At 48.6% G+C, this 15566-nt stretch overlaps 1 protein-coding gene across 1 annotated transcript in view; it reads left to right on the top strand.

The window, feature by feature from the left end:
* LARS2 (leucyl-tRNA synthetase 2, mitochondrial) overlaps positions 1-15566 on the top strand; it is a 141901-nt gene that overhangs the window by 107892 nt on the left and 18443 nt on the right. The window contains exons 15-17 of the mRNA XM_065933880.1: positions 11315-11415; positions 12483-12665; positions 13971-14140. Of these exons, the coding sequence (XP_065789952.1) occupies positions 11315-11415; positions 12483-12665; positions 13971-14140 (454 nt within the window). The remainder of the gene's footprint in view (positions 1-11314; positions 11416-12482; positions 12666-13970; positions 14141-15566) is intronic.

Here is a 15566-nt window from a genome sequence, read left to right as displayed (position 1 = left end):
TAGGACTTCCCAGGTGGCTCAGTGGTTAAAAAAAAAAATCTGCCTGGCAGTGCAGGAGATGCAAAAGATGTGTGTTTGATCCCTGGGTTGGGATCAAATGGGAAATCCCGTAGACGTAGAAGCCTGGTGGGCTACAGTCCATGGGGTCACAGAGTCAGACATGACTGAGCGTGCATGCACGCTTGTAGGTCTAGAAACAAAGACCACAAATGATTTCTGGCTTCTTAACAGGAGGGCACTTTTCTCAGCCTTGGAACCATTATTTGTAGAAGAAATGAATGAGTCAATAAATTACCCAATGGCTAATTTAAGATGTAGGACAAGACCTGGCTACTTTTCCAACTTGTTTGCATTGTTTTAAAACTGTAGTCAAGCAGAAAAAGATTTGTAGCATTCCGACATAATTTTAAAGCACTGTTTTGGATGTGACTTGTTTCTATTAAATACATTTCTAAAATTTGCAAAGCCTGAGGTTCACCTGGATTTGCCTTACCATCAGTTTTAAGGGACAACTAATATGGTATAAATAGAAATATACCTATGCAATATATATTTTTTAATTCTTCCCAAGATGGTTCAATTCTACTCCATGCCTTCATACTCCCCCACAAAGAGGGAGAGTTATTTTAAGTCCTCAGAAGGCTGACCTTTCTGAAGAAGATGCAGAAAGTCATCTTATCTCTGTTTCTCAGCACACCTGTCAGCACTGCTCCTGTTCAGTCACATCAGGGCAACAGTAGCATCTGAAAACTATTTATTTCTGAGCATTACCTCTTTAGCGGAGGTGTTTTGGTAAACCAGTTGGCCTCAGATGAAATGAAAATCATCCACTTTCTGTGATGAGTAATTCAGAACTCTCCAATTAGCATTTATTTTAAAGCCTCCAAACAACTTTATCAAGCTGGTCTAGGGCGAAATTTTGAGACCTGTCAGTCACGTGTGTGTTTCCCTTTATGTATTAGCTCCTTTTCCTGAAATGTGTATAAACTGGAATTTCTTGTCTATTTCTGTATGCCTTTTGGTTAGCATTGTCATATCAGGAGGGACTTGGAACTTCAGTTGTCCCACTTTTCATTCCTCAGACAGTCACTTGGCCACTGTCTCAAGTAGTAGGTCTGGACTGGGAGTCCAGAAACCTCTATTTCCTGCTCACTTGGTCCTGTAATTAGTGGTGCAGATGAGAGTTCTAACCCCTGTGGTTCTCCCTGGCCTTATAGATTAGGGATTCAGTCACCTCTGAGCACCCTTTTCACTCTCTGATTCTGGTTAAATGTCTTCAAATATAAAAGCAAAGGTTTATTTGGATCTAATAATCTTCCTATTTCCTAAAAGAGCCCAGGCCCTTTCTTTCATCGCTTGCACATTTAGGTCTGCAGTTTGAATTTCCAGAAGGGCTCTTTACCATTTATAAGAAGAAACTGGCCTCTGGATTAGAAGTGCCATCCCATGGGACAGCTGGTGCCTTTATTGTGTGTCTGAAACATCAGTTTCAGATGATGATTGATTCAGTTTCAGTTGATGATTAAGCTGGAAGTTATGTCAACAGGAAATTTGCAAAAGAAGAAATGCAGGCGATCAGTAAACATACTTTAAAATGTTTATCTTGTTGGCAGCAAGAGGAACACAAAATAAGCGTTTTCCGAACAGCATCCCAGCGAGAGCGGGTCTCTCATGCACTACAGGGCAGTTGGGAACAGTCTTCTTGAAAAGCTTTTTAGCAGTATAGAGGGAGCGCTTTAAAAATGGTCATAAAAGAGTGCCCTAAAAAAATAGTTTTGGGCACACTAATTGCACTTCTAGAAATCTGTCATAAGGAAATAATTAGAAACACAAACTTATACACGAGAATGTTCATATAAGTATTACTTCAAGTATTACCGCAAACCTAAATGCCCCAAAATGCTGAGAAGGGGAAAGGTATACTCCATCTCTATGGAAGACTCCGTACAACTCTTTATATTTATTTCAAAGGATGTTGAACACCAAGGAGAAATACATCTGAAGTAATAAGAAGTAAAAAAACCAAGGCAGAAATTTGTAGATACAATTTGATTCTCTGTCTTTACATGTACACACACCAGTACACACAGAAAGCAAGAGTAAAGACTAGAAAAAAAATTATGTCACTATGTGAACACTAGTTCTCTCTGGATGATGAGCTTATTGATGATTTTATTATTTCTTAATGGTTTTTTTCCCAGATGTTTTTTTCCCAATGACTATGTGACTTTATAACAGAAAATAAAGCTAAGTCATTTATAGTTTATATTCTGAAGCAGGGAAGTGTGCTGGGCTTGAAATGTGATGTGTAAGCATGGGGGAGTAGGGGGTGAGGGGGAGTCAGCATCAGCCTCAGCTGCTCTTACAACCCAGAGAGACACTGAATACCCTGAAATGACGTTCTGTCTGCGGTTTGCAGTCATCAAAGGGTGGGGTGGCGTCAGAAGCTGCTGCTTCCCATGAACTCAGCGGGCCCGCGTCCCTGGTTCAGGGAGCTGTTTCTAATCACACCAGAAATGGAGCTATTGGGAAAAGGTAAGGAAAAACAGAAACACTTTACCTGAGTCTCATGGTATTAATAAGACTTCCTTCCAGGCCCCTGGCTAGCTGCTAGGAAATGGAAACAGTGATATTTTCAGACAAGCCACATCTCGATGCTTAGAAACAGGCCAGCTATGTGAACATGATGGCCCTGGACTCAGAGGCAGGGATGAAGAGCAAGGTGAAGTTAGTCTGAGAAGTCCCAATTAGAGACTGTTTTCAGAGATCTGCAACTTTCTGTTTTCTTCTTTCCAGATCTACATAGTAACTGACTGACCAGGCGGGAGAGAGGAGAGCAGGTTATCCAGGGTGGTTAGGGCTCTGATAAATCCTGAGATTCTTTTAGCCATGTCTTGATTAATACATTCCTGTATGCAGTGATTTTTATAAGGATGCTTAAAATAGCCTGCCTGTGTTCTGAAATTCCTTGTTAATCCTAATGATTAGTGACCTTTCTCCCTCCCTCCCTCACACCTACCCTCCCTTGCTTCCATCTCGCCTTCTTTGGACAAAGGTGCGTTTCCGTGACCAGCAGGTATTAGTTGTAATTTCTGAGTTAGTGCAGTCCAGGCTGTCAAAGAAACACTTGACGATTCCATCACTTTTCATCATTCTACTTGCATAGAGCCGTGCTTCGGTGCATATGAAAGTAATCCAACCCTCAGGGTGGTATTGAAGGAGTAAGAGGAAGTCTGACTCAAGGAAAAGAGCACTAATTTGTATTCATGAAAGTGAAACCCATCTAGGCCTTCCCTAAGGCCGAGGCCCTGCATAACGCCTCCATCTTTGATGGCTTCGGAATCCGAAGGGGTTTGTTGGTGGTTTGGAGCGGCAGAATTTTCACTTTGTTATAAAGCTCCCTGCTATACAGAGTCATTATGACAGAATATCTCGGTTACTTATACAGTTTTGTTCCCAGGTGCCTTTGGTGAATGAATGTACAGATGGGAAATACATGAGTTACACTGTTGTGGATCTGAATCATGAACTTGGCAGTGTGGTGTGACGTCCAGTCCAGCAGGACCCTTGACATCCCCTTGGCCCCCACGCCCATGCCGCGTGCTTCTCTGCATCATGCTGCACGCCTCCTTCTTGTGCCGGTGATTTATGAGCATGTCTTGGGCCACCCGTTTTCCTGTAAGCTCTTTGATTAAGTGCAAGAGGGGTCTGTACTAAGTTGTTGCTCAAATACAAACGTGACTCCTCATTCAGAGCTAAACTACACCTAAGGGTGGATGGAATGAGAACTGGCTTCCCAGAGCCCTGAGGCCCTAGAAGAGTGGTGGGAGAATCATTGGGGACTGAGCAGGATTCCAGGAACTGGGGGGCCCCCTGCCCACTGTGGAGTTTGTCCCTCTTCCACGCTCGTTCCCTGCTGATCTTCCCAGGGGCTTCAAGTGGACAGAGTCTGAAATCTTTGAGCATGCCTCTCTCCGCAAAAAGGGCCTGGCCCTACTTGGAAGCAGTAGCATCCAGTGCCCGCCCTTCCTCCCCTTTCTTGCTTCGTCTCTTGTCCCCTCCACACCGTCCCCTTCTCTGCTGCCGGCAGATTTGTTTATTCACGCGTAGAAACAAACTCAACATAGCTCAAACCAGTTGCCTTAACTGAGCATCTGTGATGAGCTGGGTGCTGGAGGGGTCTTCAAGGGTCCTCCTACTCGCCACTCTCGGGGAAGGCAGGCAGCAAAGCAACTCACAGGAATGCACAGTAGCATTTAATACCTGCCCGATGCAGTTACAGGAACCACACCGGACACACCGAAGAAAGAGCAACTGACTTTGCCCAGGAGGGCCTGAGACGCCTTCCTAGTGGATTTGGCGTTTGAGGGGAGTCTGGAAGGGAGGGTAGAGTTCTGACAAATGGGCAGTTTTGATAGCACTTCAGGGAACAGTGAGCGAGGACATGGACGCGCCTGTGGGCAACAAGTGTATAAGAAGGAGTAGAGGACGCGGACGGGGAGGGATGAACATCCTCGATGGCCGAGCCGAGCAGTTTGGACTTGGTGTGGCAGGAGTCGGTCTGCAGATCTGACTGGACTCTCTGTTCCCCCCTCCCAGCCCTGAGGGTGGGCAGGCATCCGTCTGGCTCAGTGGCAGCAGGCAGGCCGGCTCTGTGAGGGGAGGGCTGGCCTTGCCCACCATGACATCCCTAAATGCCTGGCTCAGCGTGGGACATGTTGTCAGCACTCAGTAAATAGCTGCAGAATAAACGAATCACGGGTGTCACAGGGTAGCTCTGCCTTCTGAGCACGTGGCCCCAAGAATCCTGAGGCAGCCCCAGTCCACCAGGACGTGCAGCCGTGGGTCCATGAGGGGGGCAGGGGCACCGGGGCAGTCTTGCCATCTCTGCCCTAGATGGCCCTTCCGGCCACCACTGCAGTGCTTCAGCCCTGGGGGAAGGCAGCCCAGGTGAGCCTCAGCCGTCAAGTTGCGTTGCTGCTAACTTTTTCAGAAATCAAGACTTATTTAACTGGCAGGGCTTGTTTTGGGTGCTCTGCTGTCTGAGAGGGAACGCCTGCCTTTCTGGGAAAGGCCTCCAGTGTGGGTGTTCCCACGAGATTCCCTCATTCTGAAAGGGGTAGAGGTGTGAGCAGCCAGGCAGCTGGTGCCTGTGGTGGGGAGACGGCACCTGGAAGGGGAAGGAGGGGGCCTCAGGAGGTGGGTCACTTTCTGATCATTGACCTGGGTACTGATTACACCAGTGTGTTTATGTTGTGAAAATTCCTCAAGTTTTACCAGTAGGAATTACAAGCTTTTCAATATGTGCACTTTACTTCATTTAGAAGTTAATTTTTAAAAATGAGAGATGAGGCCAGAGAAGTGTGTAGCCCTAGGCAGAAAGGCTGGACTTAGGGTCAGAGTCCAGCAGGTTGAGGGTTGAGATGGGGGGGCGGGGGCGGGAGGCAGACTCAAGAGGGAGGGGATATATGTAAACTCATGGCTGATTCGCGTTGTACGGCAGAAACCAGCATGATATTGTAAAACAGTTATCCTCCAATTAAAAATAAAGGGCTTGCTTCCCTGGTGGCTCAGTGGTAAAGATTCCACCTGCCAGTGCAGGAGACATGGGTTTGATCCCTGATCCGAGAAGATCCCACATGCTGCGGAGCAGCCAAGCCCTTGTACCACGGTCCCTGAGCCCACGCGCTGCAACTGCTGAAGCCCGCGCACCCTAGAGCCTGTGCTCAGCGCCAAGAGAAGCCCCCACAATGAGAAGGCCGAGCAGCGCAGATGGAGTTGTTATTGTTGCTCAGTTGCCAAGTCGTGTCCAACTCTCTGACCCCATGGATTGTAACATGCTGGTCCTCCCCGTCCCTCACCAGCTTTCGGAGCTTGCCCAAGTTCATGTCCATTGAATCAGTGATACCATCCAACCATCTCATCCTGACGCCCTCTTCTCCTTCTGCCTTCAGTCTTTCCCAGCATCAGGGTCTCTTCCAGTGAGTCAGCTCTTCATAGTGATCAGGTTGCCAGATGATTGGAGATTCTGCTTCAGCATCATTCCTTCCAATGAGTATTCAGGGTTTATTTCCTTTAGGATTGACTGGTCTGATCTCCTTGCTGTCCAAGGGACTCTCAAGAGTCTTCTGTAGCACCACAGTGCGGAAGCATCAATTCTTCAGTGTTCAGCCTTCTTTATGGTCCAACTCTCACATCCATACATGATTACTGGAAAGACTATATCTTTAACTATATGGACCCTTGTCAGCAAAATTATGTCTTTGCTTTTTAATACATTGTCTATGTTTGTCATAGCTTTCCTTCCAAAGAGCAGTCGTCTTCTAAGTTCATGGCTGCAGTCACCATCCGCAGTGATTTTAGAGCCCAAGAAGAGGAAATCTGTCACTGCTTCCACCCTTTCCCCTTCTATTTGCTATGAAGTGATGGGACAGGACGCCATGATCTTAGTTTTTTTAATATTGAGTTTTAAGCCGGCCTTTTCACTCTCCTCTTTCACCCTCATCAAGAGGCTTTTTAGTTCCTCTTTGCTTTCTGCCACTAGAGTGGTATCATCTGCATATCTGAGGTTGTTTATATTTCTCCTGGCAATCTTGATTCCAGCTTGTAACTCATCCAGCTCAGCATTTTGCATGATGTGCTCTGCATGTAAGTTAAATAAACAGGGGACCTATAAACAGCCTTGCTGTACTCCTTTCTCAATCTTGAACCAGTCAGTTGTTCCCTACAGGGTTCTAACTTGCTTCTTGACCAGCATACAGGTTTCTCAGGAGACAGGTAAGATGGTCTTGATATTACCATCTTTAAGAGTTTCTCACAGTTTGTTATGGTTCACATCATCAAAGGCTTTAGCATAATCAATGAAACAGATTTTTTTTGGAATGCCCTTGCTTTCTCTTTGATCCAACGAATGTTGGCAACTTGATCTCTAGTTCCTCTGCCTTTTCTAAACCCAGCTTGTACATCTGGAAGCTCTCCATTCATGAACTGCTGAAGCCTAGCTTGAAGGATTTTGAGCATAACCTTTTTAGTTTATGAAATGAGCACGATTGTATGATGTTTGAACCTTCTTTAGTACTGCCCCTAGTTTGGAAAAAAAAAAAAAAAAAAAATCCAACAGGTTGCAATTCTGCCCATGCCCAGTAGAGGGCAGCATCGCACCACTTAATACCCTGCAAGAATGAAGACCAAGCTCCTTTATTTCTGCCCCAGCCGGTTCTGGAAGCTTAAAGCTACTGCTTTTGATCATCCTACTGATAATCTTTACCTTTGGGATCCAAATTATTTCCTCCCTTCTTCCATCCCAAGGACGTATTTTTTATTTCTATTAAGAGAGACCAAAGCCATGTACTAACAGTGAGGAAGGAAAGGAAAAACCTCAAAAACCAGTGCACAGGGACACTAGAGCCTAAGATGGTAACAGCAGATCCATCCTCCTGCCACGGAGCCCAGCAGGAAGAAAGTTGCAGTGTGTCTCTGTGTGAGGCAGCAGCATGTAAAATTATTTGAGGAAGATTCCTAAAAGATGAGCTAGTGCTCAAAAACGTGCACCCCGAGTGTGTGCAAAAATCGGCCCCGTCGAGCCCACCGATGCCCAGTGAAGGCCCCACGGGGTGTGGGGGAGGCCGCCCCTGTTTCAGTTTGCTGTGTAGCCACTGTCTTCGTCTGCCCAGTAAAAAGTAACCATATGCTTTTCTCCTTCTGTTTTAAAACTGTGTTGTATCTTTTGTGTGATGAGGTTAAAATCCAGGTGCCACCCCAGATTGGATGGAAGGCACAGATGGCTTCAAACATCCATGTCTTCCTCCCTCCATCCTGCTGTCCGTCTGTCTGTTCATTTGTATTTGTTCATCCATCATCTGTGTTCTGAACATATTTAAAGAGCCTGTCGTCCATTGAAAGAGTGCTAAGCGCTGAGACAGATGAAAGGACAAGACCATAGTCCTTGTCATGACGGGGGTAGGGCGGCGATACACAGGTATTTATGTTGTAACCAGTACACAGCCTGGGCATGCTCTTCATGGCCGAGCATGCTGGACATGGCAGGAGCTGAAGGAGAGTCCAGAGCTGCATGCTCTGGACGCAGGGGAGACAGGGACACCCACCAGAGAAGGGGGTGCCTGAGCTCAGTGGTGAAGGGCGGGTCTGGGTTACCCCAGGAACTCAGGCTGAGATGGGCATTCCTGCTGAGTCCTAGGGAGCATGGCCGGTTCTGGGGACAGCCAGTGTCCCTGGGACCTCTATGAGGACCAGGGGCATTTAGGTGTGAAGGCAGAGGCCCAGAGGGCAGACGCGGCTGGTGGCAGAGAGCGCTGCAGACTCGGTCTATGGGTAAAGGCCCTTGAGCTTCCTGAGGAAAATGCAGATCTGGGGTCTTGGGCATCCAAACCCCAACCTGCCTGGATACAGCTCGTGTGGCCCAAGGACACCAAGCTCCTCATGGTTCTGTGTTCTGTGTTCCTGAGAAATGGGGAGCACAGACACCATTGCTCCCCCTTGAAGGTGCTTCTGGGTTAAAATGCAGCCTGAGATCCAAGTGCACTGTATTTTCAGATCATTTTTCGTATCACTCACATTGCCTGGGAATCTTCCTGGGACGTGGTACAGAAGGATGTCATTCTGCCAGTGGTGACATTGCTGGTGGAATGTCTGAGAGGTGGAAGGAAGGCAATTTTGTGACTCAAAGAGGTCATTATTAAGATAGCTTTTGGAGCCAGAACAATGGGGTGACTATTTTTCTGCATGTGTGTCCTCCAAATTAACATGGTAGCATGATGGACAGGCCCTGTTGACACTGAGTAACTTGACTAATTTCCATTTAATGTTAATTATATTGGGTCTTTTACACCTTACCAGATAACCCGCCCCCCCCCCCACACCCCCCCCACCAAACTCACATGCACACACACACATACATACACATGCTCATAACAGGATTTTTTTTTTTTTCAGTGGGTTTTGTCATACATTGATGTGAATCAGCCATAGAGTTACACGAATTCCCCATCCCGGTCTCCCATCCCACCTCCCTCTCAACCCGATTCCTCTGGATCTTCCCAGCCCAACAGGCCCGAGCACTTGACTCATGCCTCCCACCTGGGCTGGTGGTCTGTTTCACCACAGATAATATACATGCTGTTCTTTCAAAACATCCCACCCTCCCCTTCTCCCACAGAGTTCAAAAGTCTCTTCTGTACTTCTGCGTCTCTTCTTCTGCCCTGCATATAGGGCCATCGTTACCATCTTTCTAAATTCCGTATATATGTGTTAGTATACTGTAATGTTCTTTATCTTTCTGGCTTACTTCACTCTGTATAATGGGCTCCAGTTTCATTCATCTCATTAGAACTGATTCAAATGAATTCTTTTTAATGGCTGAGTAATATTCCACGGTGTATATGTACCATCATAACAGGATTTTAAAACACAGACCAGGGGTCCTTTTTTCCTAGCTGACCTTCATCTCTTTCTCAGTCATCCTCTTTGTTCCACTCCATCCCTCTGAGTCCACTGGAGAATTTCCTTTAAACCGCGTCTGTCCGCCCAGCTGCTGTGACGGGCTGCCCAGTGTGCAGATCAGGGCCCTGTACGGAGGCCTTCTTCCTCTGTCCCAGGGCTCATCTGCATTAGCCTCACGTGTGAAACGACATTCTGTTAATTAACAAAGCCAGCACCCTGTGCCTCCATCACTGCTTGGCCTCTCTGAGGTTATTGGGTCTTTGAGTTGCTTGTTGTTTGGTCACTAAAGTCGTGTCCAGCTCCTTGCAACCCCATGGACTGCAGCACGCCAGGCTTCCTTGTCCTTCACTATCTCAGATCCGTGTCCATTGAGCTGGTGATGCTATCTGTTGGGTCTTTGAGCCTCTAAAAAGCCACTCCATGTAAGTGAGCTTAAAGACCCCAATGGTTTGTATGCTGATAGATGTGTTGTACTGGGGGTGATGTTGGCAGAGAACATCAATCCATCTCCTCATTCAAATGTTCCTCCCTGCGCTTTATAAGAGTGAAATATGGACACGTGCTCTCAGCAGAGGTCTCCACAAATTGAATGTGGAGTAGCTCTTTCTTATGTGCTTCAAAACTGCAACAGCTTCAAATCTGAAATAATTTCAGTTCAAGGGTCAAACCTTTGCTTGTCCTCTTAAGAGAAAACATCTTCAATTCACTATTCAGCCAATAAGGGTGTGACTAACACTGCTTTTTTAAAATAGACACTATAAATAAATTATCATCCACCCATATGTAAAGTACTCAGTAGATGTTGAAAATGAAATAGATCTGGGGAGTTCCCTGGTGGTCCAGTGGTTGGACTCAGTACTTTCACTGCCGGGGCGTGGGTTCAGTCCCTGGTCGAGGAGCTAAGATCCCGCATGCCATGCTGTGCAACCAAAAGAAAAACGGAAACAGATCTGTGTGGACTCGTAGTAACTGCCTCATCAGAGGGGAATAGGCCTGGGAAGACAGGAGGAGGGGTGTTTGAATTTGAACAAAAGGGGTAATCATGTATAATTTGCATGATTTAAAAATATTTAAAAGAATTTTAGCAAGCACTGTATAAAAGTTAAGGAATGAATTATCTTCTTGAATTAAACCCCAGCGTAGACCTCTTTGTGTCATCCTGAACTTTTCGTCACTCCGGGCTCAGCATAACTGACCTTGTGTATGTGTGCGTGTCAGTCGCTTCAGTCATGTCTGACTCTGCAGCCCTATGGGCTCTATCCCACCAGGCTCCTCTGTCCATGGGATTCTCCAGGCAAGAATACTGGAGTGGGTTGTCAGGCCCTCTTCCTGGGGGTCTCCCCGACCCAGGGATCAAATCTGGATCTCCTGCATTTCAGGCGGATTCTTTACCGCTGAGGCACCAGGGAAGCCCAACTGACCTTTGTACATACCTTTAAAATTTACAAGTGTTTTCATGCAGTCATTTCATTTAATCCTCCCAACAATGCTTTGAGGCAGGTTTTTATAATCTCCATTTTACAGATGAGCAGACTGATCCCCAGAGTAAAGAAGTGACTTGCCTTGGGCTCATTGAGAGGCAGCACAGAGATTCCGATCCAGGACTTCAGATGTGAGGCCTGGTGTTCATTTCACTTCCCTACGTTGGAAAGTAGTTGATCTCCACTGATTTGACCTAGTTTTCTTAGCGTTTATGTGTAAGGAGCCATTTGTGCAAGTCGAGTTGACAAGCGGTCAGCCTGTTTTCACAAAGAGCATTTACCTGTACTCATCCGCAGGTGAGGTTTGTACTGCTCTCTCTGGGTGCGTCCAGCGCCCACCCCACCAGTGTTCTGCTCCTGTTTTCTTTCCTCAGAGAGCCTTTTCATAAACTGCTGGCCCAAGGCCTTATCAAGGGGCAGACATTCCGCCTACCGTCTGGACAGTATCTACGGCGAGAGGAAGTAGATCTCACAGGTGAGAATGGCCCATCTGGGTTGCTCTTGGAGCCAAGGAATATTTAGCTAGGAGGAACAGAAATCCACACAAAGGCGGGTTTCACCCAAGGATCGGACATCGTCCAAGCCCAGCTGCAGGGAGGGGCAGCGTGTAGGAGCCGCGGCCGCTGCTGCCTCCTCTGTTGTTCCCGAGCCTCTAGTTCCGCTTCCTGCTCCGCTCCGTTCTCCTGCCCCGTTCCCCTTCCCCTGCCAGACTTGGACCCCCCTCCCTAATTTCAGTGCGCACGGTGACCTTGGGCAGAGGCCTCACCTCCTTGGGACCCCTGGCTCCAATGCCCAGCAGCACCGAGACAGACTGGCCGTCTCTTAGCCAGTTGCAGAGAAGGAGACAACCTTGTCAGGGGTCCTCCTGGTCCCAGCCGCTGGAGCTTGGCTGCAAGGCCACCCCATCCACGCACGGCCAGGGAAGGCCTCCTCCGTCAGCACCACCCGGACAGACCGTGTGGAGCGGGGAGGAGGGAAGGAGCAGGGCTCCACAGCAGGACCCACGGGTCCCGTGAGCCCAGCGAGCTAACCCCATGCGTGGACCCCGCTCTGGGGGCGAGCTCACGTTCTGGTGACTTCACATGGACGGAGACCTCCCTCCGGGTGAAGTGACCTCAGACATGCTCTGCTGCTCCGAGACGCTGGCTGGTCAACTGCCAGCTGCCAGAGGAGGCCCCGAATCCATAAAGAAAAGAGCAGTGCAGGTCCTCCTTACCATTTTTTCCTGTCCTTTTTGTATGTAAGTGATTTACTTTTTAAAAAGAGGGCCATTGCTTTGTCTTGATTTGTGACCGAGAGAAAGCTGGCAAGTGTACGATCTGTTCATGAAAGGCAGATTTGTGGTGGGAGGTTGGCCTCATTTATTTGAAAACCAAAACATGGTTACAATGTCTAAAGGGAGAGAACGCGTCACACTAAGTGAATTAGTGGGATTCTTCAAGTGGACACGTTGAACGACTCCCTCAGTATTTCCAGATTGGATATGCTGTGATAGAACCACTTCGGCATCCCCTCCTACCAACACGTCCTTCTGGTTTGCAGGTTCCGATCCCGTTCACGCAAACACGAGGGAGAAGCTCGAGGTGAGCTGGGAGAAGATGAGCAAATCCAAGCACAACGGCGTGGAGCCCGAGGACGTGGTGGAGCAGTACGGCATCGACACCGTCCGGCTCTACATCCTCTTCGCCGCCCCTCCCGAGAAGGATATCTTGTGGGATGTGAAGAGTAAGGCAGCCTCCCCTCCCAGCCAGCCGCCTCCATGACCCGCCTCCGTGATCCGCCTCCGTGCCCAGGGAGTCCAGGGAAGGGAGTGTCTTTGCTGAGACTGTAGGAGAGGGTCCTAGGAGTCCTACTGTGGAGCAGGTAGCAGTTTGCCCGACGTCCTGTGCCATTCCTAGGCCAGCGTGGTCAGACGTAATGAGCCCCAGACCTCCGAGAGAGCGCACTGTGGCTGCACACCCCCTGTCCTCACTGCAGCCCTGCTGACCCAGCCCCCAGGGTGGGGCTGGGAGCCTGCCTTCAGCATAGACTGGGTGTTCTCCGGCAGGTTCTACGAGGATCCCATTTTGAGAACATTTCCTTGAGCCAGACTGGTTTTTGTGGAACGTCTGGGCCCACTGCGGTCCACAGAGGCCAGTCCCCTCTTGGTGTAACCTGAAAGGTTTTTCTCCTGGAACGGCGTCATTGCCCTTTACCAGGCCAGAGAACCCCACGTGGGGCCTGGCCCTGATGTTACCTGTGACCTCCGCAGTCACCCACAGCAGCCTCCAGAGCCCCACGGTCGGGGTGTTGGGGGGTGTGGGTGGGGGGCATGGGGATTTCTCCCTCCAGAGTTGTTTAGATCTAAAACTGGGTTGGCACGATCCTTTGGAGGAGGAAATGGCAACCCACGCCAGTATTCTTGCCTGGGGAATCCCGTGGAGAGAGGAGCCTGGTGGGCTACAGTCCACGGGGTCACAGAGAGTCACACACGACTGAGCATGCGCGCATGCTGAAACATGTGAAACACACGAAACTGGTGAGGACCGGGCTTGTGTTGAGACACCTCAGGCTGCGTAGCAGGGTGGCTCTGAACGCAGCGTGGGGACCAGCGCTGCCTCTGTGTACTGCCTGTCCCCGTGAGAGGGCAGCTTGCAAGTAACTCAGCCCTGTCTCCACGCACACTGGTGGTTCCAAGGACGTTTTCGTCACAGCAGGCTTTCCTAACCAAGGAGGCGATGCCCTCACGCACATCCTGGCCCAAACTTCTAAGCTCCTTTTGGGCCGGTGACAGTTGCTAGGAACCCTTTGAGTAAGCACCAGCGTCCTGTGCTCAGAATACCTGGGGCCCTAAGAAGAAATGACTGAGTCAGTCCTGGTCTGAGGTCCCAGGCACTGGCAGCCAGGGAGGACCCTTCTCCCCGCCCTCGGGGAGATCCCGTGAAGCATCTCCTCCTTCACAGGCGCTTTGTCGCTTAGGTGTGACCAAGCCAGTCATCCTCACATGTCTCTCCTTCTCTCTCTCTAACATGTCACTAACGTCACATGCAGCTGACGCGCTCCCTGGGGTGCTGAGATGGCAGCAGCGTCTGTGGTCTTTGGTGACGCGATTTATCGAGGCCAGAACATCTGGGAAGGTGCCCAGGCCTCAGCTGTTGAGCGACAAGGAGAAAACCGAGGCCAGGAGGCTGTGGGAGTATAAGAACTCGGTCATCTCTCAGGTCAGAACCCTTCCCAGAACACTGGTCGATTCTGTGCCTGAGCCCTCGTGATCTGTGTGGCCTGCCTGCCCTGGGGTGGGCACACTGGGTCTTCCTCCTGTCTTATTATGGTGGCCCCACTGACCTTGATTATTTGATCCTCCTGCTTTGGGTGTTTCCCCAAGGTGGAGCAACAGTTCAGTTCAGTCGCTCAGTCGTGTCCGACTCTTTGCGACCCCATGAACTGCAGCACGCCAGGCCTCCCTGTCCATCACCAGCTCCCAGAGTCCGCCCAAACCCATGCCCATCGAGTCGGTGATGCCATCCAGCCATCTCATCGTCTGTCGTCCCCTTCTCCTCCTGCCCTCAATCTTTCCCAGCATCAGGGTCTTTTCCAATGAGTCAGCTCTTCGCATCAGATGGCCAGAGTATTAGAGTTTCAGCTTTAACATCAGTCCTTCCAGTGAACACCCAGGACTGATCTCCTTTAGGATGGACTGGTTGGATCTCCTTGCAGTCCAAGGGACTCTCAAGAGTCTTTTCCAACACCACAGTTCAAAAGTGTCAATTCTTCTGTGCTTAGCTTTCTTTATAGTCCAACTCTCACATCCATACATGATCTCTGGAAAAACCATAGCCTTGGCTAGACGAATTTTTGTTGTTAAAGTAATGTCTCTGCTTTTTAATATGCTGTCTAGGTTGGCCATAACTTTCCTTCCAAGGAGTAAGCATCTTAATTTCATGGCTGCAATCACCATCTGCAGTGATTTTGGAGCCCACAAAAATAAAGTCAGCCACTGTTTCAACTGTTTCCCCATCTATTTGCCATGAAGTGATGGGACCAGATGAAATGATCTTAGTTTTCTGAATGTTGAGCTTTAAGCCAACTTTTTCACTCTCCTCTTTCACTTTCATCAAGAGGCTCTTTAGTTCTTCTTCACTTTCTGCCATAAGTGTGGTGTCATCTGCATATCTGAGGTTATTGATATTTCTCCCAACAATCTTGATTCCAGCTTGTGCTTCCTCCAGCCCAGCGTTTCTCATGATGTACTCTGCATATAAGTTAAATAAGCAGGGTGACAATATACAGCCTTGACGTACTCCTTTCCCTATTTGGAACCAGTCTGTTGTTCCATGTCCAGTTCTAACTGTTGCTTCCTGACCTGCATATAGGTTTCTCAAGAGGCAGGTCAGGTGGTCTAGTATGCCCATCTCTTTCAGAACTTTCCACAGTTTATTGTGATCCACCCAGTCAAAGGCTTTGGCATAGTCAATAAAGCAGAAATAGATGTTTTTCTGGAACTCTCTTGCTTTTTCGATGATCCAGCGGATGTTGGCAATTTGATCTCTGGTTCCTCTGCCTTTTCTAAAACCAGCTTGAACATCTGGAAGTTCACGGTTCACGTATTGCTGAAGCCTGGCTTGGAGAATTTTAAGCATTGCTTTA

This window comes from Muntiacus reevesi, chromosome 4 (assembly GCF_963930625.1).
Source record: "Muntiacus reevesi chromosome 4, mMunRee1.1, whole genome shotgun sequence".
NCBI lineage: Eukaryota > Metazoa > Chordata > Mammalia > Artiodactyla > Cervidae > Muntiacus > Muntiacus reevesi.
The sequence above is the reverse complement of the archived record's forward strand: the minus strand, read 5'-3'. Positions and strand labels throughout refer to the sequence as shown.